This window comes from Numenius arquata, chromosome 10 (genome assembly GCF_964106895.1).
Source record: "Numenius arquata chromosome 10, bNumArq3.hap1.1, whole genome shotgun sequence".
Lineage (NCBI taxonomy): Eukaryota > Metazoa > Chordata > Aves > Charadriiformes > Scolopacidae > Numenius > Numenius arquata.
Window position 1 is genome coordinate 30,062,991 of NC_133585.1, and position 25,876 is coordinate 30,088,866.

Below are 25,876 nucleotides of genomic sequence, written 5' to 3' on the forward strand. Positions count from 1 at the left end.
CTGCTGACAGAATGGGCTGAGTATAATCCTTGTGTATTTTATATTGGTATTGGGATAAATATTGGTTCTTTAGTACAATTAATGTGAATTATTTAGTCATATTCTATTAAATCTGTTGATATCTCAATCCTCAGGTTTCCTTGTTTTTCCCCAATTCCCCTTCCAGGGTGGTGGTGGGGGCAAGGGGTCATGGGGTGAGAGAATAATTGTCTGAACAACAACAAATTGCTGTGGGTTCCTCAAATTCCAGCCCAAGCCCTCCAGGTCAGGAGCGGTCCTCGGTGCGGCGAGGGAGGCGCAGAGCCACGGTGCTCGTCAGGGGTCGGTAAGGAGGCCTGCTCTACGAGGTGACCTGCAGCTTTGGGGCAGCGGCCCGCGGGTGCCGCTGGACGTAGCTTCGTGCCACGTTCGGAACATTCCTCGGCAGAAATTTTACCATTTCCTGGCGCATTCGCCTCAGTCCCCGCCAGCGCACGGGGCAGGGGCGAGGGGGCACGACCCGCGGTGCCGCCGCTTTCCGCAGGAGTCGGCTTTGAGGCGGGGGAACCGCGGCCGCCATCTTGCTGCCTTCAACCCGCGCGCCTCAGCCGCGCCCGCGCCCCGCCCCTCCCCTCCCGGCCGGGAGCAGTGGTCGGGGCCTACGGGGAGGCCCCTCCCTCAAGGGGCGGGGCGAGGCGCGCGCGCCCGCCCGCCCGCCCGCCCGGGTTACCGCGGCTGCGCCCCGCCCGCCGTCGCCGCTGGTGTCGCCGCCGCCGCCGCCGCCGCCATGGACAGCGACGAGGAGACGCTGGAGGAGACCGTGGAAGGTACCTGCCCCGGCGGGGGGGGTCGGCAGCGGGGGGGAGCCGAGGTGGAAGGGGGAAGGGGTCCCCGTGGGTGCCAGGGAGGATGGGGGGGGGAGAAAGGGAAGGAGGAGGGAGGGAGGGGGGCGAGGAACGGCGGCCCGGGAGGGGCGCGCGGGGCCGGCGGCAGCGCATGACATCAGCGGGCTTATGCAACGGCCGCGCTGCCGCCGCCGCCGCCGCGCACGTGGCGGGTGTGTGACCGGCGGCGATGGGGGGGGGGGGGGAGGAGGGGTTTACTGGTGTGGGGTGGGGGCACAGCCGTGTCGTGGTGCCGGGCTCGCCGCCGGTAACGGGGCGGCGGCGGCGCGCGGGTGGGTCTGGCCCGCCCCGGCCACGGCCCAGTGGCGTACGGGGGCTGCTGTGCCGGCCGCAGACCGCCCGCCCGTCCCAGGGAAACCGCGTCCCTCGGTGCGGTGGCGAGACGGGCTATTTCCCCGCAGGTGCGGTAGCCCCCTTGGGGCGGAGGGGGGGGAGGGCTGGGGTGTCGGGGGGGGTGGCTGTCCTTCGGTCAGCCCTCTAGGGGCGAGGGACAGCCCCGCTCGGAGGGTGCAGTTGCCTTAGGGCAAGTGGCAAAGGGAAGAGGGCGACTGGAGGGAGGCGACTGTGGCCGTACCCCACCACCCCGGTGGGAGCGGGAAGGCTCACCCCGTGGGTAGCGGCCACCCTCTTCTCTGCTCGCCTTTCCTGAGGGGGCAACTCGCCCTTCCAGAGCTTATAAAAGAAAACAAACCCAGGGTTGCAGGCCTCTGGAAGGGCGTCGCGTGATGATGGGCGCCTCGGCACCCAAGCTCAGCACGCTGCCGTGCTGTGAGGGGCCATCTGGGAGCGCGGTCGGGCTTCGCCCCATCTCACCCCTCTTGGGCAAAGGGATGGGTGAAGGCGCCGGCTCTCCCCCCAAGGCTTCCCCGATTCCTGCCGGGAAGAGCGATCCTGGATTTTTTTCAGCTGTTGGTGGTTAAGGGGAGGAAGCGGCCAGGCGGCGGTCTGGCTCTCCGCTGGGCAGTGGGCTGCGTGTGTCCCGTGGCGGGGGGATTAGCCACGTTTTCCCCCAGCGGACACCGAGCAGGGCAGCTTAGCCTGAGAGCAGCCGGTGAGCAAAGCAGCTGCTGCCAGGGATCTGGATTTAATGTCTGGGTGTGTGGTAACAAGAGCCACAGAAAAGCCCAGTTGTGTAAAACACCGGTTGTGAGGGGAGCGAGGTTCCTGGGACGCGGGGTGCTACGGATGGGGGCTGCCCTCTGCCCTAAGGGATGTGTCTTCTCCCCGCTCCTCAAATCTATGGATTGTAACTGGGTCTCGGCCAAAGAGTCATAGATTTGACCCTCCTGTTGCTGGTAAAGCATTCTGCCGTATCGTGGGTTTGCTTAGCCTTTCTGTGGGCTAAGGAAACGGATTTTTATAGCAATGTATACGACAGTGTGTGTTTTTCCGAGTGACACGCAAGCAGGGTGCTGTTTGGGGGTGAATAGGGTGGCTGGGTGTTTCTGCGTCTACTGGAAAGAAGTTAGAAATATGACAGAAATCAACACTTTTTTTTTTTTTTTTTTTTTTTTTTTGTAGGGGGGAGAGGTCGGTTTATTGTTGTTATTCCTAAAACACCCATCTGGCACCTTTGTGGCAAGAATCTCTTCTTGGTGATGCACAACTGTGTGTCTTCTGTTAAGTGATAGTAATTCTGACAGTAAAGGGCTTTTATCTTTGGTCTGTATGCATCAGTGTTCTTGATAAGTGCTGCATTGTGAACTAGCCCCTCTTAGTGTAATTCCTTTTCTTGACAAGTTCATGGTTGGAGCTTAAGAGGATATCTTGAAAGACCCTTAAAGAAGTAACAAAAGTGAGGTTTTACAATAATTTTAAAATATGTTCAGGCATTTTGGGTTTGTTTACACAAATGGAGGAGAGAGGCGACAAAGGGAAGTGGAACACTGTGCTTTGCTCCCACTGAAATAATAAGAATTTTTTCCATTGACTTCATCAGGAACAGAATTAGAGCCTAAGGCCTCAGCTGTATAGGAAAAGTTGTATCTATGTAATTAAACTTGAAGTTACTTTTTCCCCCTATTGACTAAGAGAGACTGAATGTCTCTTGTTTTGTTGGGGGGTATTTTTTTTTTTTTTCCCCCAATAGGGGAAAATCTCTAGCATATTAGAAGAATTGGATTCTTTGTGCTATGGCTGAGATTAAGACTCTTTTTGGAGGCCATCGGATCAAAGCTGACCATTTAAATCTCTGGGATAGCCTGTATCCTAGCGTGCCAAAGTCCTGGCATGCGTACTGTGTATAAGCGTGGTAGCTTTTGTGTCGGGCTTTGCATTCCAGCAAAACCTTGACAAAACTAGATAGTCACAAAGATCAAAGCTGCAAGTTTGTGGGCTTTTTTTTTAATAGTATAATGTATCAATACTGTCAGCGTATCTTTTTTTTAATCCAAGTGTTTAATAAGTTTTGCTCCTATAGTGAGGGAAAAACTGGTACTGTATTTTTTAGGGTTTGATAATTTACACCAATATACCCTTCCCATATTGATAAAACTGAAGCCTTTAATTAAAACCATCAACGTTGACATAGTTGGTTTTGTTCTGAAAAAGGTGCCCGCATCAGAAAGTAGTTGATCAGTTGAATTAGTTAAATTGGCATAACGGCTAAAACTTTTCCTTTCTACAAAAAGGGTGTTCCTGGCTGAATGGGAGGAAAAAAAAAAAGCCTTTCTTCTGTTTGGAGAGAGCGGCATGCTGCCCTTTCTGTTTTAAGGTGTTCCTCTTCAAAGTTATTAAAAAACTTGAGCGCTGTAACTTCCCCCCCCCCCCGCAACTCTCACTCTTTTTACCCTGTAACTTCTCTGGGTTTGGGCAGTAAGCAGTGTGTGATTGGTTATATTAACTTTTCAAGCTTTTAACTCTTTTCAGTCCAGCTTGGAGTGGGAGCTTAACATTTAAGAGCACAGTGATGTTTTGTGAGGTGGCTGAACTGGGAGCATGGGGGGGGGTTGCTATCCCAGAGAGGGACAGGTCAGCTCCCAGCCCCCCAGCTCTGCCGTGGCGGTGGGATGCAGGGTCAGCTTCCTGAACCAGCAACAAAACGATAAAGGGAAGAATTTTCTGCCAACTTGGTGACTTGTGCTGCTTGCAGAGGGTGCCAGGCAAGTGCCAGAGCAGGTGTGAGAGAAACTTTGGGGAGCACGTGTGGGAAGGGTGGAGGGAGGGAATCTTGGATGAGTTCAGATGTCTCACTGTTGTTTTCTCCTGCACACCACCTTTCTAGGTGCATTTTCATACTTAATGTTACAAGTGCCAGGAGATGGGTAATAAACCTGCACGGCCTTGCTTGGTTACTTTGAGGAATATTCGCTTAGCTGGTTTTTTCCTTCCTCTGTCTTTGTGTCTCTCTTTTCTTTCTTCTTCTCTCACTTTCTCTGTTTGTTTGGCTTTTTAAATGAACTTTCACTTTGAGATAGACAAAAGGAAATATATCCTGACAAAGTATCCTGCGCTGTGTAGCATTCTTCTGTCGGTCAGTTTGGTATTAAAAGGCTAGGGCAGCTTGTGTGCCTTGTAGGAGAGAACTTAACCAGATGCTGCCCCGTACCGCGCCTGTTTGTGATGTCCATGAGGGGCTGTGAAGCATCCCAAGGAAGCAGTAGCTCGTGGTGATGTGAGAAGAACATGTGGGTATGTGTATGCCCTCTGGGTACCCTTTTCCCTCCTAAACCCTGTGGACCTGTTGCAATCGGGGCACGCATAGATGGACTTATGAAAGCCACATGGGTGTCTGGCTTTTCCCGCTGCTGTCTGCAGAGCTTGTTTTCTCTCTGGGCATGGGACTCAAGGTTTGGTAATACTGAAGTGCATCTTGTTGCCTGCATCAGCCTCGGCTGTAATTGCTCCCCCTCACACTGGAGTTTGTTTCTGCCTTTCCATACATGTGTTGAACCTTTTTGGTTTAGGCCAAATTTGGTCAGGGAAGAGCTTGATCCAAAGCCTGTAGAAGCGGAAGCGTGTGCTGTCTTTTCATCTCTAATAGGCTTTGTGTGCCTCACCAAGAGACTCAGGGGATCAGAGGTCCGGGTTTTATTTAGAAATGTGGGAGAACATAAATATACGCTAGCTTTGATTTATTCGTCAGTTTTCATGCAAAATATATACCTGCTAAAATGTCACCATGGGAGCTTGTTGCACCCGCATCTGGTGTGTCGCTGTGGTGAAAGCAGCCCTGCTGAGCTCGAGCTTCTTCATTCTGTGGTTGGAGGAATGTTCTGCCAACGCAGTGCTAAGGACTCCAAGTTCACACAGGTAAACTAGGCAAATTGTTTAAAACACTCTCCTTCCGTTTGCTTTTGGCTTTGACGAGGCAGATAGAGATGCAACAGGAGCCTTATTATGCTTTAACTTAATTAGAGTTGGCCATTTGTATTCTGTAAAATACAGACCCACATATATGAGGATCCAAGTGTCTTGTCCCTCCATTTTCCCTGTGTCCAACAGCTGTAAATGGGGAAAACTGATATGGCTAGGAAGGAGAATGGGATGGGGGGGTGTAATGTGAACACGTCAGAAAGGCACTGGAGAGCAGCATTTAAAATATGAAATAGTAACTTGACAGACGTATTGCATAATATTAGAGATTACATGCTTTTATTTCTTTAAATTCCTGTGGATATAGCTATGAGACGGCATGCCCACATTGTTGTAAGACATGCATTCATCAAAAGGAAAAAACAAACCTTCCTTACTCCGTGGATTGAAGTCTAAATTCTATTATATTCTGCTATATTCTGTTCTCACCAGGAAATACATATTTTAGACAAAGAATTATTATATTTTTGAAGACATACATTAACACAAGTTAGGATAGTATGAACCTTGTTTCTTCTAGAAGTATGTCTTTTTGCTTAGTCTTCTCTCTGCTGTCTCTCATCCCTTTCCTTTTATCCCGACCCTTTTTTTTTTTTTTTTTAAGCAAAGTGCAGTACACAAGTACAAACTTCAGTTGTACTGAATCTCTGGTCACTCTTCCTAACAAAAATGTTTTGATGAAGATTTTTGTTTTGTACTAGGGAGCTACTGCATTTCAAGCGTCTACATAATCAGAACAGGTTTGCAATTTTATATAATGTTTAATGTGTTCTTTTTTCCTTTGTCTGGATCTTATTTCAGGGCGTCTAGATGATGATGGGTTGCCACATGGATTCTGTACAGTCACTTATTCATCGACAGACAGATTTGAGGGAAACTTTGTGCATGGAGAAAAGAATGGCCGTGGCAAGTTCTTCTTTTTTGATGGAAGGTAAACACTGGCTCTTCAGTTTTTCTTCTATATTCTGCCTCCTGCTTGCAGTGATACCAAACTAATCTACACTGATCATATGCTGCTGAGTTTCTGGATAAGATCTCTCATTAAAAACCATAGCTGGAAGGTTTTCTCTGCTGCTGCTGTAGCCATACCTTTGTGGGCTTGGGGGTTTTCTATGTAAAGTGATGCCTGGAGTTGTTTCCTAGTGGGAGAATGCAGCCATGTGAGCTCTCTAATTAGCACTGTAAAGTTATGAACTAATTAGAGACCGTAAGAACTGGGAGGTGGTCAGAACTATTGGAAACCATGCTGACAACGACTTGGACTATGAAGTTCTAGCCCATAATTGCAGGTGGAATTCTTTGTTTGTCTTGCTGCCCTAGACAGAGACTGGGAGCTCCCTGTGCCAGACCTTCCGCAGAGATCACAGATCACATAATCATGGAATTGTCAGAGTTGGAAGGGACCTCTAGAGATCATCTAGTCCAACTCCCCTGCTGAAGATGTAGGACCTTGACACAGAAAGGCTTACCCTCTGCTTGGTCTTGGAAATTGTTTAGTGGTTAAAGGACTGAGTTAAATATGGTTTTGTTCCCAGCTCTACCTAATCCTCTGCAAGTTGCTTGTGGCCTGATTTATTCTCAGAAAAGCCCCTATAATTTCCCCTCTCTTCAGTGGGAGTTGTGACAGTGAAGTTGGGCTAGTCTGTGCCTATGCATGTGTTTTCTTCTCAGGTCTTCATTATGAACACCTTGTACATCTTCCCCCAACTGCAGCATTTCTCTCTGCAGTTGCCCAGAACTTCCTCCAAAGGAGCAGCAGATGTATAAAATGACACGATTCTTCGTGGTTTTGCAGCTGTCGGTGGCACTATGAATAGCAGCCGTTAAACTGACAGCCGTGCCGGGTCTACTCTCCTCCTGCTCAGCGAACTTCTGAGCAGGAGCGGAGGTATTGTGCTGTCTCAGTGAGTCAGCTCCTTGTCTGTACTTGCCTTTGCAATTGCTTCATACTGGGGATTGTGTTTTGTTTTTTTTTTTTCATGAGAAAGATAATATATTTATTCAGTTATGCAGAAACTGGTCAGGCCTCTAAGCTTGGATGAAGAAAAATCCCCACTGTTGTTGGTAATGGGCTTATTAAATCTTGTGTGAGTAACTGAAAATCAGTACTGCCCAGCAGCTGACCTCTCTAAAATAGCCTGGTTTTTTTGTTGTTTTTTTTTTTTTAAGTTGGCAGACAGCGTTTCTATGGACACGTACATAACGCTTCTGTGCTTGTTGATGATCTCAGCAGAGCAGTTGCTGATTGTACAGTCGGAGAAACTGACCCACTATTTTGTTTACAGGGTTGCTCCTCCAAGTAAGCCAGGGTACAGGCAGTGCTCCGTGGGAAAACCCACATTGCTGCTGAGCCTTTTCTGTACCACTTCAGTGTTGCCAGCTCTTTTTTTTTTTTTTCTTTTTTTTTTTTTTTTTCCTTTTTCATAACCCTTAAAAAATGGAACAGTTGTCTACTGTGTAACTTCAGGAACTAGCAGAATAAAAATACACAAAAATAGTCTGTAATATGGTTTTGAAAAACAGGATATTTTTATAAACTGCCCTAAGCTTATTTTAAGTTACCTAAAGCAGCCTTAACCAAGCAGTGACTCTGGTTACTAGTTGCAATTTCCCTAGCTATGTCCAGTTAGCAAGAGTAAGATGCTCTCTGAAGTGGATGGTTCAGGTGTCGTGACGTGTTGCAGGAAGAATGGCCTGGCATAAAACAGGAGGTGCTGTTTCCATTAACTGTGCCGTGGGCAAGGCTGAGCGTTTACGAAGAAGAGAAACGAAACCCCCAAAATTTCTCCAGACGTCTCTCCCCTTGCAGTATCGTGTGCTTCAGGGCAGTAAGTTAGCTGGTTTCAGCATTCCTGGATCCGTTTCCCTCGCAGGCTGCTGGTAAAGGCTGACGGCTGAACTGCTGTAGCTCTGTTATTTGGGAGTAGTTGGGTCCTGTCAGACACCGGACTGGCAGCAGTGTAAGCATTCTAGCTTATCCTCATTTTTTGAGCGTCGGGAAATAGGATTGGCTGCCTTGTTTGCCTCAGTGAAAACTCTTTTCCTTTATTGGATTAACTGCCCCCTTCCTGTTGATTATTTAAAGGAGTGGAAACCTGGGATGAAATATCCGTTGTTTTTTTTTTCCTCTCCCTTCAAAAATGCAACAAAACCCAACATAATTCTTTCAGAGAGGGAGGTTTCACCTCTGGCATAGTCCCTGTTTTGGATGGCGTACTTGAGCTTGCGCTGGTGCTAAGGCTTGCTGGAGTGCGCTTTACAAAATGCTTTGCGCAATAACGGCGAGCACGAGAGCTGTGTTTGGCACAGAGCTGCAGCTCCTCTTCTCCCTTAACTAGAAACTCTTGTAAACTGACATCTCCCAGAGCACAGTAGGGAATGGTCTTCTTTTTAAGAAAAAGTTTTCCACGTTCCCATATAGAGGGAAAGGGGGGAGATCGGGGAGCAAGGGATGAAGGGAATCGGGGTCATAGAATCATAGAATCATCCAGGTTGGAAGAGACCCTTGGGATCATCGAGTCCAACCATCTACCCTACACTACAAAGTTCTTCCCTATATCATATCCCCCAACACCACATCTAAACGTCTCTTAAACACATCCAGGGATGGTGACTCAACCACCTCCCTGGGCAGCCTATTCCAATGCCCGACCACTCTTTCTGTGAAAGTGGTCTCTTGATGTAACTTAATACCTGGAAGCACCTTGCAGTAAGCATTGCCACCTCTCCCCAATTCTTATCACTGCTTTATTCTCTAGGTAGTGGGTACCCTAAATCCCTTCTGGGCCTGGTAGATTAATGGGAAGACAGTACATCCGATAAATCTTGACTTTAGTAAAACTTAACATCATCCACAATGTGATAATCTGAGAAGCAAACGAGAAAAGTATGGGCTAGCTCAGGGTTTGTATTAACAAGGTTTTGTTTATTGAAGACACAGGAGCTGCTTATTCCTCTTTGCGCTGGTCAGGTCTTGGCTGCAAGTATTGTGTCTGGCTGCAGACACTATACTTTGAGACCTTAAAAAAACAAGAAAGAGAGAGAAGGGGGGAGAAAAATAAAACCTCCAAAAACTGTGAGAAGCAGGGAAGTTTTAGAGAACTTGACTTTTTAGGCAAGTTTGAAAGACATGAAATTCTTCCTTTAGGTATCTCTCTGTTGATTTCCTTAGATGAGATGTGAGTAGAAAGAGATGGATCTTTTGGACATTGTTTGGAGCTTAATACAAAGAAAACCTAGCAATTTGAGTTAACAGTAAAACAAACAAAAAAAAGATATTTTTTCTAGTACTGAAGCACTGTTGTAATTTAGCAATTTGTTAACTTCAACTAGTACTATTAAAGCTAACAAGAAGGTTTACTGGTGTGTTTCATTACATAAACTGGGGATGGCTGCTTCTTTTAAAGAGTAATCCTACATGTAGACTCTGCCTGTGGTGTCAGCTACAGTGACATTCAAATCTGGTGATCTGTGATAAACTAGAGGAGAAAGTGGTGTCGTTTGTAGTCGAGTAAGTGCATAGATTTCTGGTGGTTCCCTCATCTGCTCTGCTCCTTCCCTGTGCTGGGGTGCCATAGCTGTCTGTGCAGCTCTGTAGCAACCTGGATCAAGAAAGTCATCCGACTGAGAAGCAAAACAGCCTTCCTGCCCGTTCCTGCTCTGCATTGGGGTTTGCATTGAGGCTGTGCGAGCGTTGCTGTGGGACAACGCATGGCGCGAGGAAGGGAGCTGTATAAAACAGCATTGCTATGAAGGGAGCTGTGAAAAACCAAAGCTCAAGCCTTGTTTCTAAACACACTATCTGCTATGGATAATATACCTTCTCTTACTGTAGTGTATTTTCCTATGGAAACCTCAGCCAGCTTGCCAAACAGAGTGACGCTTTAGAAACCGGGAAGTTAATTCTGAGAAAACATTCCTTCCACGGCTATTGAAAATACGTTTTGTAAAGTTTCGTGAAACAGGTAGAGTCATGTGCTCCCAGACACTGTTTGGGCTTATACCTTAGAAGTCAGCATCAGAAAAAGAATTACGCAGTGAAAGTATGTGTACCGCAGCTGGCTGTGAGCTAAATACGCCGGGGAAAAAGCAAAACAGTTTGTATTTCCTTATGCTGGTTCTAACCTGAGAATGAAAGCCTAACTGTAAAAGAGGATCTACTCAGTTATTTCTTTCTTTGTAGTTTCTCTCAGCAGCTTTTTTTTAAGAAAGGAAGCGAAGCAGATTGCAAGATGCTACTGCAGCCTTTCTAAAGCGTTTGCGAGACAAAACTGAAGTGAAATGTTTCTTTCTTCAAATCCAGGCGTCGCACTAGTTCTGTTTGACAGGCTGTGTTCCATTTTAATTAAAAAAAAAAAAAAAAAAACACCATGAAAAATGCCAGTGCTTTTAGCAAATCCAGTACAGATTGCTGCTAAGCCTGTCATTAGAGAGCTAACGCTGCACTGGTAGCAGGTTGCAGTTTGTGCCCTTTTGTGCCATACATGTTTTTGGTCCACATATATGGCAGTTCAGTGTCACCTCGCCGGAGGGATGTCAGTAAAGATCCAAACGTAGGAGGTAGAAAATCCTAATGTGAGAGTAGCCTGCTTGAGCAATAATTTCTTCTTTGATCATGAGCGTCCATTCGCTACTGTAATTTGCTACCGCAGCCGATAAACAAAGCTCAGCAGTGTAATTTAGATGAATAATGCTGTGCCCATGCAGCGCACCCTGGTGAAAGGACAGTGTAAGTTGTTTTCTGCCTTTGGAGGTCTGTAGAAAAAAGGTTCTGGTTTTCATCTTGGCCTTCCAGAGAAGTCAGGTTTATCCCCTTCCTCTTGTGCCCCTCAAATTTGGTTGAAACTAGCAAACACATCAGGGTTTCGGATAGGGGGAATAGTGATGCCTGGCAGGGGTCAGAGCCTGGATGCTGGAAGCGATGTCCCAGTGAGGGAGCCCTGGCAGCGTTCCTCCCAGTCTGCCTGCACGTGGCTCTGCCCTGAGACAGCCTGGGCTCTCGGAGAGAGGCCACCGAGAAAACGAAGAAAAGCTGTGATTGTTGCAGGGGTGGTGTGCATTTTGGGGAGGGCTGTAGGGTACCTGGCAACAGCAAACCAGGCGTCAACAGTTACCTCCTCCTAGGACCTGACTTTTTTGAAGGCTTCCCCTCAGCCTCTCCGTACCAGTAATATGTAGAATGATGAGCAGAGGAGCAGGGTTGTGCTGTGCCTTGTGTTGAGGCTTTGGGTTTGCCTCTTAGAGAGATGAGTAGTCATAGAATCATCTAGGTTGGAAGGGACCTTTAAGATCATTGAGTCCAACCATTAGCCTAACACTGCCAAAGCCACCACTAAACCATGTCCCTGAGCACCACATCTACTGGTCTTTTAAATACCTCCAGGGATGGCTTTCAGTACCGTTTTCTTTCTCTCTTTACCAGCACCCTGGAAGGGTACTATGTTGATGATGCCCTGCAAGGCCAGGGAATCTACACTTACGAGGATGGAGTGGTCCTTCATGGCACATACGTGGATGGAGAGCTGAATGGACCAGCCCAGGAGTATGACAGTGATGGGCGGCTGATATTCAAAGGGCAGTATAAAGACAACATTCGTCATGGAGTTTGTTGGATTTATTACCCGGTAAGCCTGACCACCTGCTCACCTTATTGCAGAACAGTACCATTATATATCTTTCTTTCCTACCCAGCTGAAACAAACATCCAGCATGACCTAGCTATCCAAAAGTCAACACACAAAAAACTGAGTGGAAGAGCTGTGCCTTCTCATTTTGAATAATCCAATATACAGTTAAACTTTCTCAGTCTTGAATGTTTGCCCAGTAGACAGGATTCAGCAAGGCTGCAAGATGCCTCCACTATTTTCATCTTCCAGGGTACCCAGCCCCGTGGAACTGCATTTATGTGTAGCTCTTTGGGAAGGCTGAGCTGGTGATTTTGCCGCTTTGGCGTGCTGGCTGCAGGTGAGGAGCGTGGGAGCTGCGCGAGCTGTTGTAACCTGCAGCTCTTATTTAACTAGGAGGGGAGACTTTGTCTCTTTCTGTAGGGTATGTTGTGAAGTCTGGTTTCCCCCAACAAATTAGACGTAACTTTTTTTTTTTTTTAATTCCTATTCAGTCCTACACAACACTCTAGACTTGAGCCTTTCAGTCTTTACCTTGTGCTGAGGAGGGGGAAACATCTGCATGTAATTAAGCTGCTGGTCAAAACCCAGTCTATTCCTGTGCTACATATTGCACATACTTTAGTTGCAGATTCATTTCAAATGCTCACCATTGGCTGTCCATTTTATTTACTGTTTTACACTATTGCCATTAAGCATGTGTGTTAGAATTAACAAATGCTTGGTGTACGCTGCCAAACAGGTAGCAGCTTTCCAGTACTAGTGTATAAAATACACACAGCTGACCCTTCAGGTCACATGTCTCCTGTTTCATCTTCCAGCTGACGAAGTGTTGCTGTATCTTCTGGAAATGTGGGTATTTGGAGGTTCTTTGTTGTTATCATCTTGTCAAAATAAAGGATACAAGGTGTTTCAAAAACGCTTTGCCGTTTGTTTATGCATGGTTCTGTGCATGATGCTATGTGCACAAATTTTTACCCAAAATTAAGGTTCACTGTTCCTTACTACAGTATGTTTGAAGCTGTTTCATCCTTGGAATTGAACGAAATGGTGCCGCTCAAATAGATTCTGTGCGTGGTGATCTTGATCTAAATCGCCTGTTTCCACATCACACCTGCTGGTTTTGCTCCAGGGCATTGTTTGAAGATGTTTCCATGTCCTTTTTGAAATAAACACCTGAAACTGTTAGACGTGTGCGAATCTCTGCATCTCATTCTGTAATCCCGGAAATAGACCTAACTGGAGTTGCAGGCAGATCACAGATGGCAAAGCCCAGGGCTAAAATGTGTAAACCTTAGAGTGGAAAAGTGTTGCTGATGATGGCTTTCAGCACACAGTTGTTCTCGTCGAGTACCACCTGACACTGGGGGGGGGATGCTGGGGACAGAGAAATTCTCCAGTCTTTTTCTTTTCTTTTTTTTTCTTGGTAGGCTCAAGTCTTTTGACGTACCTTGAGTTAGCAGTAAGCGAGGCAGTGTTTTAATTTTTTTCTTTCCTCCAGCCCAGTATCATACTAAAAAAAGCTCAGACAAAGTTTGTGTTTGGCTTTGGGCCTTGGTGTGCAGACTCTTCACATAAAAATTTTGCCAACTGAAACTCAGTATTTGTGTCGTATGGAAGGAAAGACCTTGGGTTTTGCCTATTTCAAACAAAGTAGAAAACCCTGTTCCTTTCTTTTATCAGTTTTAATCTGACTGGAATGACCTCACCCACCTTCTTCACATGTCTGTTTCTCACTTATTTTCTTGATCTCACATCTGAACTTACTGTACTGATTGCTTCTTTAAAAAGTTGGGAAAAATCTTTTGCTTTTACTGAAGACAGTAAAAAAAATATCCTTAAACGCTTTGCCTTTTCTTTCTTGCCTGTGCTTTCAGGATGGAGGCAGCCTTGTGGGAGAAGTGAATGAAGAAGGGGAGATGACTGGAGAGAAAATAGCCTATGTGTACCCTGATGGAAAGACTGCGTATTCTGGAAGGTTCATAGATGGAGAAATGATAGAAGCAAAGCTGGCGACTCTGACATCTGTAGAGGACGGGAAACCTCAGTTTGAAGTAGTACCAGGCAGTAAGTTCAGCTAACACAGAAATTGGTATTCTTGCTACCAGCTCTTCGCTGCAAACAGCTTGGTTTCTATAATGTTCCCTGTTAGAGACTCTAAAGGCTGGCTGTGATGAGATAGTAAGTCTATTAGTGAGAAGCCCTTTTTCTAAATTATAAATGTGTACAGAAAGGCACGTGGAGCCATCCCTTTGCTCTGGGAAGAAACGGGACGTGACCCGTGCGGTGGTGCTGCTGAACTGCATTCCGTAACCCTTCTCTCGCATGTTCATGGATGCAGTCCTGCTCCTCAGCACACGCTGTTGCCATCAGGGCCAGCATGAGAACCCGCTGAACCACGTTAATGCTGGACCAGCATTGTTTTGTTAGTAAAATAACTAGAAGTGGAGAAGGGAGGCCACGGTTTGGTTGTAGCTCTGTCAGTTGGCTTTGTGCAAGTGAGTGTTCGTGCTGTGAATATTCTGGCATCCGCGTTAGGCGACTAAAAGGACACAGGGATTGGAATTAGTGAACTGGGTTCAGTTGTTGTGTAACAGCCTGATTCACTGGCACCCTTTGGTCCGTCTGCTGGTAGAAAGCGGCTATGAAATGGTTGGGGTAGTGCCTTCGACCCATGTAGCCAGTGCTCCTTCTCCAGGGCAGCAATGCCTTGGACCTATAGTTCTGGAGAAGTTTTGTTGCTGTGAGGTGTATGTGATGCTTTGGAGGTGAGTGGGTTACGCTGTGGGTAGGGCCATGAGTAATAAACAGAGACTATGCTAACACGTTTACTGTTTTGCCAGCGAAGATTGTCTCACTCGATATGAAATAAGAACATAAAACTCAGTGAGAAGGTGTTGAGAAGCAAATGCGTGTGACTTTTTTTATTTTTTTAAATCTCTCGGTTGTAATAGCAAATAAAAATGTAACTTAACAGATAGCTTCTGAGAAGGTACAGTTGTGCATTGTAAATAAGATTAAATTACGCTTTGGAGAAAGCTGCCTTCAGTCAGGACAGTTCTTGGACACCAGGGACAATGGCCTTTTATCAAACTATGTAATATTGTCGTTTGGGTTTTTTTTTCCCCCATCTAATTTCCACCTGCATCTTAAGTTATCTCCCAGATAGTCCTCTGGCAGTTGATTGGAGAGGGGTGTAAGGGTATAATTAGAGCTGTACCACTGAGTTGCTTATTAATGGCAGGAAATAAATGACTGTAGCAAGTGTACTTTGTGATTACTGAACATTATCTTCTGGCTGAAGTATCTTCAGGATTTGGACTAGAAAACATTTCATATTTGAAATAGGCCAAGATTTTTTATAATTACTGTGTTATTGAATATATCATGTAAAATTTTGCTTTGCTTTTTAGTTTTAACTAGAAACTCTGGGAGGGTCAGTTTTGAAAGACTATCCAGTCCTCCTTTAAAAGTTAGTAGTTTGAAGAACATATATATAATTTTTTTGTGATAATACTGCTACTCTAGTATGTTGAGCGGAAAAAATAATCAAGAAACTTTTACAGTTGCAGCTCTATTTAAATACCTTTTTTTTGGAAGCATGACATTTATTCCTTGCAGTCATTAAAATTTAATTTTTGAATGCCTTGATTAAGTTAAGGGTTGCATGCATTCAGAACTGCCAATTAGTTTATTTCCTTTGTTGATTTCTGGTTGTTTTTTTAGGCCCAGTATACAGTTTTGACAAATCTACTTCATCCTGCATTTCTACAAATGCACTTCTTCCTGATCCTTACGAGTCAGAGAGGTAGGCTTTTTTTCTTCTCCCCTCTTTCCATATTGTCCATTTTTCTTTGCTGTTACATATTTAGAACCTAATTTTGCAAACCTTTTCTCATTTAATTTTTTTCTTTAAAAGCGTGTGAGGGTTTGTGAAATGAAACCCATTACTGCACGTCAGTCAGCGTTTGAATTGATTGAATTTCTTTCTGATTCGCACAATAAAATTGTACTCTAGTGGATAGAATGCAGCAATACTTTTGAAGAGATTAATCTAGGATAATTTCTTAGCATTTCAAAGGCGTGTTCAGTCAAATCCTGGACTCCACCAGTAGCCCACATCTACAATATTCTGCGCACAAAAAAAGTGTGCTGTTCCCTATTTTCCAGATGCGTAACTAGCTTCAGGTTGTGGTGCCCTGCATTCAGTGTGTCTCGCTGAATGGCACGCGTCGTGCACGTTTCCTGCCCTCCTTACAGATGTAGCAAAGCAACAAGAGTAAATCATCAAGCTGGAGGAAAGTGAGATACTGTTTGTGACAACCCTGTAATGTCAAAACACATTCCTTAGCAATTGTCTCATCACGGTCAGTCAGCGATATCTCTTCCATGGCTATTCCACAATTACACTTTTTACCTAGAGTTTTAAGAGGCCTTGCTCTGTAGGTACCTCGATTGTAGTCCTTTTCTGATACTCTGAAATATCTAAATAAGTGATTAGTAAAATGCTGGCGTTAATTTGCATCAAGTTCTTAAAGATTTAGGGCTTCGCCTTGAAAACTCTTGCTCATCTGTGCACGTACACATCAGCAGCCTCAGCTTAGTGGGGACCTCTGGGGTTCTGGTATGTTTTTGAGGGTGTTCCTGATTGAAGCCATTGTTGAGGACCAACAGTAGACTGGCACTTAAAGAAAAACTCGTCTCAAATTGATAGATAAAGTCAGTCCCCACTTCCCACCAAATCTCTATTTTGCCGAAATAGTGAAATTATGGAGGAGAGGAAGGAGAAGGAGTTGCATTCGGAGGTTTTGAATTATTATTATTAGTTTTATTATTATATTGAAGTATTAATCTCTATGCCAGTAGTGTTGTGATAATAATCCTTGAAAATGAAAACTGTAGCCAATCACTAATGCCATGTCCTTTTCTCCTCGTAGGGTGTATGTTGATGTCTCTCTAATTTCCAGTGCCGGAGAAGGATTATTTTCGAAAATAGCAGCAGAAGCCAGTACAGTTATGTCCTTTTACAACGGAGTGCGAATTACACACCAGGAGGTAAAGGAGACAAAAAAGTCAGTCTGAATTTTCATTGCGCCTTCTGAAACCTTCTCCTTGTAGTAGGATTTTACACCCACCCACTTCTCACCCTTAAGATTTAATATGGTGGAGTTTATTGAAAGAAATTGCATGTTCAGCTGTGTATAAATAAAAAAAAAAAAGTGCTTGGGTTATTTTTTTAATGACATACATGCAGGAAAAGCTTTAGTTGCATATATTTGAATGCTTGCTTTCAAACTGCTGGCAAAGCTGACACCTCCACACACACACACACTGGATTTTTGCCTTGAAAACTAGGTAGACAGCAGAGACTGGGCCCTCAATGGAAATACAATATCCCTGGATGAGGAAACGGTCATAGATGTGCCAGAGCCCTACAACCACGCCGCCAAGTACTGTGCCTCGCTGGGGCATAAGGCCAACCATTCTTTCACTCCGAACTGCATCTATGACCCGTAAGTAGAGTCCCGTGTTTCAGAGTGGAAGCTGTAGCCTGGTGGTGGGGGCTCACAGGGTGTTTCTGGGCAGCTGAATGGGACTGGGAATAACGAGTCCAGGCGCTGGGAGGAGTTCCTGCTCACCTGGGCCGAGTTGGAAACTGCCTGGCATTGCGGGAGCTTGGTGTCTCTTGGGACTTACTCCATGGAATATCTTGAAATTTGCAACTGTATTAATTTTGTCGTGAACTTAAGGAGCTGCCTCTTGATTCTAAAATGCATAAGCACAGCTCTCTCAATCCTAGCTTGGGTAGGACTGCACAGTGTTTGCTGAACTGCTTGACCAGCACTAATCAAATGTGCTGTCATTTCTGAAACTCAAAATGCCAAGCGTCTTGCTGCTCTGCAGTTGGTGCAGAGCTCTCGGAAACTTTTGGCTTGTACATATGCTCAAGGGTATAAATATTTTCTTAGCAATGTATAAACTAACAGACCTGTGGAGATACATATGTAGAAAATAGTTTTCCTTCATTAAATAAGCCAGTTCCCTTTACTGTGGGACCCTGGGAGAACTATGTTGTGATGGTTTGGTAGGTAACCTGTACTGTGGAAATTAAGATGAGCAATTTTCCATGCTCTCCAGTCTCTCATAATCTATACTGTTTTCCTGTCATGCAGATGTTTACCTCTGAAAGCATGTGGTAGTTTGCTTATTAACACTAACTTTGTTCTGTTTACTTATTACAAATAAGCAATGTTGCAGAACTGTTGAAAAATTTCAAGTACTTGATCTACTCAAAGCTGATCTAATATGTTGATGGTTCTGCCCTTATTACTTACGTCTTCATAAGATTGACTCAAAACGATCTACTCATCTGGTATTAGATTATTTGATGTAACTCTGAACTGTGAGCGACTTCTGAAACTGTAAATGGGGCTAACGGAGTCTGTGAATTGACAGCTAAGCCTAGCAAAGGTGTTTATTCTCTGTCTAGGTTTGTTCATCCTCGTTTTGGGCCTATCAAGTGTATCCGTACCATCAGGGCTGTGGAGAAGGATGAAGAATTAACAGTGGCTTACGGATACGATCACAACCCCGTTGGGCAAAACGGGCCGGAAGCACCGGAGTGGTACCAGCTGGAACTGAAAGCTTTCCAGGCTGCCCAGCAAAAGTGAAACGGGAGATCCTCCTCCGTTCAGCAAACTGAAATAGAAACTTGGATCTATGCACTACCTTTATACTGAAAACTGGACAACCAGGGATTGTTCATGCTGTTGCATCATAACTTTGCATTCTGTGTTAAGAGATAAGTTTCTTGCATACTAACTAGGTTTGACTGTGTTACTCATAGCAGATTTAAAATTAGCTAGCGTTGCACCAGTCTTATCTGGAGAAGTTATTTAATATTCTATACGAGACGTGATATTCTTTGGTAGCTTCTGCTTTTGCACCATATGCAAAGATGCCAAAAGACTAGACAGAAAACTAAAATGGGTATATCGTTCACTTTTAGTCGGCAGACTTAGTGTTGCTCTCTATCTGCCTAGGCATTATTGTGCAACTGCATTTTGCATATATGCCACTTGTGATGATAACAGTAATATTTTGATATTCTCTAATAGTAGCATAATTTTGCCTTTTTAAACCTTTGATCTGAATCTTGCAATAGAGCAGTTTATTTATTAGCATATAGGAGGCTGGGTTTTAACTCCCCTTTCCTCTTGTCTGAACGTTGTTCTTTCTAAAAATCCTCTTTTGCAGGAGAAAATCCTTTCTAACTAGTGGAAAGGCTTGTGTGTGTATGTGAGAGTGCTGTGTGTTGGTCTCTGTGGCTCTCTAAATAGTATAGCAACATGTCCAAACCTAATATTTATCTAGCCTTTACGGCTGGCTTATTTTATTTAATTTATGATTATGACACGCAAATGAAGCTGTTCTTTGCATGAAGATTTTTTGAAAGGAGAAAAAAGATTCGCTTTTTGAAGGACTTCCAGAAGTTCATGTTCTGGAAGGCAAGCACATTACTTGCATTAGTGTCCATGAGTTGGTTTGTGTATTTCACCTGTTAAAGCGGCCAGTTCTCAAGGCAAAAATTCTAGCAATGAGATATTTGCATCTGATGTGAATTCTCTTAAAGGAGGTGTATGTATTTGAGGGCAGGCTGTAGTACTTGGTTAAGGAGAGCTGTAGTTTTTGTACGTGTTCAGTTGACAAAGAATATAGCCTTGTAGCCATCTTTTAGTAGTACTGGTTTAAGACACAGTAAATTAATATAGTATGAGATATCAAAGTAAGATTTATAAAAAAAAAAAAAAAAAAAAGGATGTGAAAAGATTGTTTTTTGAAAGACAAACAATGAATGTAAAAACATCACTCACTGCTCGTATTTAGAAACAGCAGTCAATCCATAGCTTTGTTGCAGCCAACAGCTGGGGGCTTGTGAAAATTCATCTGCAGGGCTGTGTTCTGGGGTTTTTCAGGGATAGGGAAATTGTTGTGCATTTTTTTAGATACTGTACTGGTTCTTGCCTAATGCTGTATAAGAGAGAAATAATGTATCATCTCGGCCTGGATACAGGAACCCTTCTGGGACTCCGATGCTCTCTTGGGTTTAGCAGCTTGGGAAAAAAACTCAAATGCATTTGCAACACTTTCTTTAAATGTTTGTAGTTTTAAAAAAAAAAAAAAAAAGTTTGTATATATGTAACATAAATGATTTGGAAATCAGACCTACCTTTCTATTGCAACACGTTTTGGTTGGTTGCTTGAAGGGTTGGAGGTGTCTGGCTGTCTGGGGAGCTAGACAGGGAGAATGTGTTGGGTTGGTACCTGCCAAGTGGAAGGATGAGGTTGCTGTTTTGTGCAGTCTGAGAATCCTTGCTTTGGTACCTCTACAAAGTTAATAAGAACCCCTCTAACTTGGGGCTCTGCTTAGTCTCCGTGACTGATCACAAACCTTTTCCAGCACCTCACCATTTAAGCTTGCACAAGAGCTACTCTGCGCTGGTGCTGGGAGGGAGTGGGGGGGGACAGGTAGGCTCAGGGCTTTTTGACTTTCTTCCGGCAGTGGTCTGAACGTGAGCTTTGGCACCACCCGTCTCCTCGCGCTGGAGGCTCAGGCCATAGCTCTGCTTCTCGTCCAAGGAAGGTGGCTGGCAGAGGTGACAGCTCAGGGACCCAGCCTCACAGGTGAGGGAGACTTGTCAAAGGCTGATTGGCAGCACGGCTTCAGCAAATCAACCTCAAAAAGAAATACACGTCTTGATCTTTTCCCTCCCTGCCCATAGGTCGTTATTTCAGACCATTAGTGTTTCAGCCATCCGCAGAAACACGTGCCTCGCTGGTAGTAAGACGTTGTGTGTATCCGGTGGATTATTCTGCCAGGACCATGAAGTTTGCAAAGTTGAGGCTTGTGCTTATGTGCAGGGAAGAGGAGAGGGAAGATACGTGACTGCACCCTGCTGTGAATGGATGGTAATTCCTCCCACAGTCTTGATAACCTGCTTTGGACTGCTGGCCTCTTTATGCCCGCTAGAGAATCGTGCTTAAAATGTTCCTATCTCTAGAGCTCCTTTGGCTTCGTTCCTGATCAATCTCCGATGCTTCTGCTATCTCCTCTTCGTGTGGAGTTGCTTACGTTTTAATAGATTTGTCAGTCTTCATATTGCCTGATTTTTGAGATGAATACAAATAGGTGCTCTTTTGCGTCCTAAAATAGGGAAATGCTAGAAAAAAAAAAGAAGGCACTGAGGTATCCCCTGTGTGTTCTCAAAAGCTGTTAAACTGGTGATAGTCAAGAAGATTCTCTTGCTCTTGCGTATGCTTGTAGCCTGGTAGTGTGCCACAGCTGTGGCCATTGTCTCTGTTAGCTCTACTGTCCTTTTTCTCTCTGCTCTGTTAAAATCTACTGGTCCTCCTATAGATCCCTCCTTCAGTGACCAACCTTCTATAAAAGTTGTGACTATAAAGCTGCTTTGGCTTGATTCAGGACCAAGCCTTTTAATTCTTCTTTGTTTTCTTTTTCTTTATGATCCGTTAGAGTGGAGATGGTTGGGATGGATTTTACCACTGGGTAATGAAAGGGCTCCGGGCTCAGTGTGTGTCCTTCAGAGGTTTTTGAGAGGTATGCGTTGGCAACCACAGATTCAAACACAGGTTAGTTACAGAACTCCAAATGATGCCTTAACTCGGTCAACGTATTGCAGCTCAGCTTCTGGGGCTCACTCGATAGCGAGACCAGCTTAGCAAACCTATTTAGCAGCAGTAACACAAGACCCACACCAAAACACGGTTTTGATTTGGAGCAGAGGAAGCAGTCGTTGTGCAAAGCAATCCATTTGAGCCTATTGGATGCAGCTGACTGTTGGTGACTATGCAGTAAGTAAAGAAGCTCCACTTCCCAGAGTCTGGCCAAAGACCTGTCCTGTCGGCACAGAAACTGGAAGAAGAGCTGATGCCTGTCAGCTGGGCCTGGGTGCGCAGCTGGCTCTCGGAATACCCATTGTGACTAAAGAATGGCATAAGAGAACCTGGAATTGCTGCTTTTTTTCAGGTACAGATCGGTTCCCTGTGTCTGCCTTTTGTCTACAGTGCTGCACATGGTTCCTCTGTGATGGGAGGGTTGTTACCTGAGCTCCTTTATGAGAAAGAGCCTATTTCAGCCTGTATTAGAGGCTGCTGATTGTCTCTTTTTAAAAAAAAAAAGAAAAAAAAAATCTTAAAAGGATCTTCCTGCTACAGCAGCACTGTGTTTTGTCACCAAGAATACAGAAGCTTAGTTTTCTGCAGAGGTGGTTAATCTTGGAGACAAGAGAGCATGAGATGTTACAGCTGAGGGCTACCTGCTGCTGGGTCACTCCTCTGGATAAGAGGGGAAAAGGGTGGTCTCAAGTTGAGTCTCGTGCTATCATTTTACTTTTGGGGATCTGCTAAAATACCTGAATTTCCTTCACAAATCTGAAAATGCTTTTTTCCTTTTTGTGGGTTTTTTTGTTTGTTTGTTTGTTTGATTTTTTGTGGTAGCAAAAGAAACCTTAGCCTGCACAAATGCACGTTAAGCCTTCACTGTTGAAAAAGTCAAAGGGAATACCTGGATATGGCTCTTCAGCGATGAGGGTGAGAGCTGTGATAGCTTTTTTTGACTTTCTGTGCAGTTGCTTTTGCCCAGATGCAGCTCCTGGATGACTCGTACAGGTTTCGAGACCTTTGGGAGGCTGCGCGTTTGGGGAGCGGTGAGGCAGCCTTCTCCCGAGTTCAGCCTTTTCGGGTGCGGAGCTTTCTTTGGGTGTTGCATACAGTTGGCAGTGGCTGTGCTTTCTTTCCCGGGGCTGTTGTAGCACGTTGCTGGCGTGGAAGCGAGAGCACCATCGGGGATTTCTCACCCTCTGCCAGGCACTGGAGGAGCAGAGCAGCCAGCGTATCCCATCTGGTACGAGAAACGAAAGCGGTGGGAATTGCCACTTTTCTGTTTCCTTCCCAGTTGGCTGCCCTCGTCCTTCAGTCGAAACCGGTGCTCACCACTTTGGTTGCACCAGGAGGTGTACGGTGTCTCCTCTGTCGCAGAGACCTCTGTGTTTTCTATCCTTTCACTCAATTTGCTAGTCTTTTTAGAAAACGCTGCTGTTGTGATGAGGTAACGAGTTGTACAGAGCCGGTTATCTGCTGCTTTGGTTTCCTCTGGCACAGCAGAATTGCTGGAGCTGTGGGTGCCTGAGGAATTCACCTCGAAGCACTTAAAAAAAACAAAAACAAAAAACCCAATTGCTTTCAAAACAATGTTGTTGAAGTGTCTCCTTATATGCTGGGGTGCTGCATTAGACGCCTCTTCCTCACCTCCGCCACGCTGTGGGATGCTGAGAGCGTTTGGGGGAGGAAGGCAGGCGTGGGAGCAGCTCTTCCTGTGGGTGTAGGTGGGCTTCATGCTCACCTGCACCCTGGGGAGAACTTGTTCCTTTTGCTTTGTATACTGGAAACGTGAGAACTATATTTTTGGACAAAGCATTTCTAAGCAGTCTTATAAGGGATTTTTTTTTTTTTTAAAAAAAAAAAAAAAAGGTGCAAGATTGAGTGCATGTTTACTTGCCCCAGATCAAAGGTTTTGAACACTAAGGTCACTATCTGTTGAATGGACCCTCCTCTTGGCGCTCTTCTGTCTTCAGGCAATTGAAGCTCCTGCCCTCTTTCTTTACCAGTTTTACTGTAACTACTTCTTTTTTTTTTTTTTTTCCAGGAGAAATATATATAAACAAAAACTCTAAGCAATTAAATGTTCAAGCCATAAAATCATGAGTGTGGAAAGACCCTCTTCACAAGTTTTAACATATTTGTATGTAAAATGATGTTTGTATGAAATATTTTCATGGTAGAATGAATATTTAAAAAAAAAAAAACACAAAGAACAAAATGTGTTCCAGTAAGATCTAAACCAAATTTAAAAGGATGATTTTTTGTAAGATGCAAGTGTAATTGATAACCGATAAGTAGATCTTTTTGGTTTTTTTTTTTAAAGGGAGATGCAACAAATTATCGTTACAAATACAAATGGTCATTTCTGCTATTTGGGAAAGTATTTATGCAGCACTACACACAGCTGTCATAAATAATTGCAATAGCAAGGCCAGTCACATCTTCAGGACATACCTCTCAGCTTGTCCCTCCGTGAGATTGTACAAACGGACCCATCCTTCCTTTCCTCAGATTTCCTCCTAGAAAACCTTTCCTACTGTAACTGTACGGAGTTTAACTCTTGAGCTAAGATCCAGACTAAAATTGTGTATTACCTAACAGTTTCTGCTGGGCCTTCTGCTATTTTACTACTCTTTAGCCCATAATTACTGGGTGTCTCTGTTCTGAGGAACTTAAGTGCTAAAGAATAATCCTTGGGGTAAGCTTACACGTGTGTTAACAGTTAACCCCGGAGTACTTAACTTGTATACAGTACTTGATAGGTATTTTATGACATTTGTACTCGAACTATGAGCCTTACTGAACATCTGTAGGTTTATTCATGACTTTTAAAAAATGGATAACTCTAAGAAAGATGTTTACATGAATGATGATTGCCCTTCCTTTGATGTTATGAATGAGGTTTTTATAGTGTGTTTGGGTGTATGTGCAAGGAAGTAAGAAAAAATGCTTCTGGGGAAAAATAGACTTGACAAACATTTGTAATAAGTGAATTTTAAAGATTGCTTTAATTGCGCTATGAAGGCAATGCAGATATTAAAATATTCAACAGAACTATCGTCTCGCCTTGTTATTTGTGTGTCATGGTTTTGGGCATCCTCTGACCTCCCCCCCTTGCTTGTCTACTGTGTGGCTGCTTTGCAGCCACGGTCACTGGTGATGCACAGGTGCACAGATAACACACTTCTAGGCCACGTTATAGTGCTAGTGAAGGAAGAGCAGAACACTCCTGACACGGACTGCCTTGGGGTTGTTTCTTCTGCCACCTCTGCCGCTTTTGTTACTCACTTCTCCTCAGTGCACATAACATGGGCTGTAGCTGTGTTGTGGTATGGAAGAACATCCTGCCTGTGTGTGCCATAGTGTCTTTAACAGTTGTATTTTAAAACATGTGAACGTGCAGTGATATATTTTTCTCTTGGCGTTGCTGACTGAGGCAGGAGGAAGGCATGGCAGCAAGCAGCAGAGGTGCCTCCCAGGCAGGTCACCTACTGCTCTATCTCCTGATTTGCTGTACTCGTCCTGCCGGGTGAGTGGTGAGGAAAGGGGTAGCGCTTCAGTGCATGCCCTGCCTTCCTCAGCTGTACTGGGTTCGCATGGCAAGGTTTTGGCAGCGGAGGGGCTGCAGGGGTGGCTTCTGTGAGAAGCTGCTAGAAGCTTCCCCCGTGTCTCATAGAACCAATGCCAGCCGGCTCCAAGACGGACCCGCCGTTGGCCAAGGCCAAGCCTATCGGTGAGCAGAGCAGAGATTTGCCTGCAGCCTGTGGTGAAGACAATGGTGAGGCACGTTGTCCCTCTGCGGCCCATGGAGGTTTCTGTGGAGGAGATAGCCACCTGCAGCCTGGGGAGGACCCCATGCTGGAGCAGGTGGATGCCTGATGAAGGCTGTGACCCCGTTGGAAGCCCATGCTGGGGCAGGCTGTTGGCGGGACCTGTGACCTTGTGGAGACAGGACCCCACATTGGAGCAGGTTTGCTGGCAGGACTTGTGACCCTGCAAGGGACCCCCACTGGAGTAGTTCCTCTCTGTAGGACTGCACCCTATGGAAGGGACCCACAGTGGGGCAGTTCATGAAGAACTGCAGCCCGTGGGAAGGACTTGTGTTGGAGAAGTTCATGGAGGACTCTCTCCTGTGGGTGGGACCCTATGCTGGAGAAGGGGAAGAGTGTGAGGAGTCCTCCCCTGAGGAAGAAGGAGGGGCAGAGAAGATGTGTGATGAACCAACCACAACCCCCATTCCCCCATCCCCTTGTGCAGTGGTGGGGAGGAGGTAGAGAAATCAGGAGTGAAGTTGAGTCTGGGGAAAAAGTGAGAGGTTGGGGGAGGGTGTTTTAAGATTTGTGTTTTATTTCTCATTATCCTCCTCTGATTGGA

At 45.1% G+C, this 25,876-nt stretch overlaps 1 protein-coding gene across 2 annotated transcripts; it reads left to right on the forward strand.

The window, feature by feature from the left end:
• Positions 1-667: 667 nt before the first annotated feature.
• SETD7 (SET domain containing 7, histone lysine methyltransferase) lies at positions 668-19,985 on the forward strand. Of its 2 annotated transcripts, none has more exons than XM_074154540.1 (8): positions 668-806; positions 6,000-6,129; positions 11,620-11,821; positions 13,699-13,888; positions 15,548-15,629; positions 16,759-16,876; positions 17,177-17,334; positions 18,312-19,985. In XM_074154540.1, exons 1-8 carry the CDS (start codon positions 767-769, stop codon positions 18,490-18,492), a joined length of 1,101 nt encoding a protein of 366 aa, XP_074010641.1. In that variant the 5' UTR covers positions 668-766; the 3' UTR covers positions 18,493-19,985. The 2 variants fall into 2 exon arrangements, with proteins under 2 accessions (XP_074010641.1, XP_074010640.1); XM_074154539.1 differs by having other exon boundaries at positions 767-806; positions 18,288-19,985.
• The last annotated feature ends 5,891 nt before the right edge of the window (positions 19,986-25,876 follow it).

What these genes read in the sequence shown, in the direction of transcription:
- SETD7 (XM_074154539.1), top strand. Translation starts at nt 767, where the DNA reads ATGGACAGCGACGAGGAGACGCTGGAGGAGACCGTGGAAG. An exon ending in TTCTTCTTTTTTGATGGAAG is followed by an intron (nt 6,130 to 11,619) that starts GTAAACACTGGC and finishes TCTCTTTACCAG; the next exon opens with CACCCTGGAAGGGTACTATG. An exon ending in TGCGAATTACACACCAGGAG is followed by an intron (nt 16,877 to 17,176) that starts GTAAAGGAGACA and finishes CTTGAAAACTAG; the next exon opens with GTAGACAGCAGAGACTGGGC.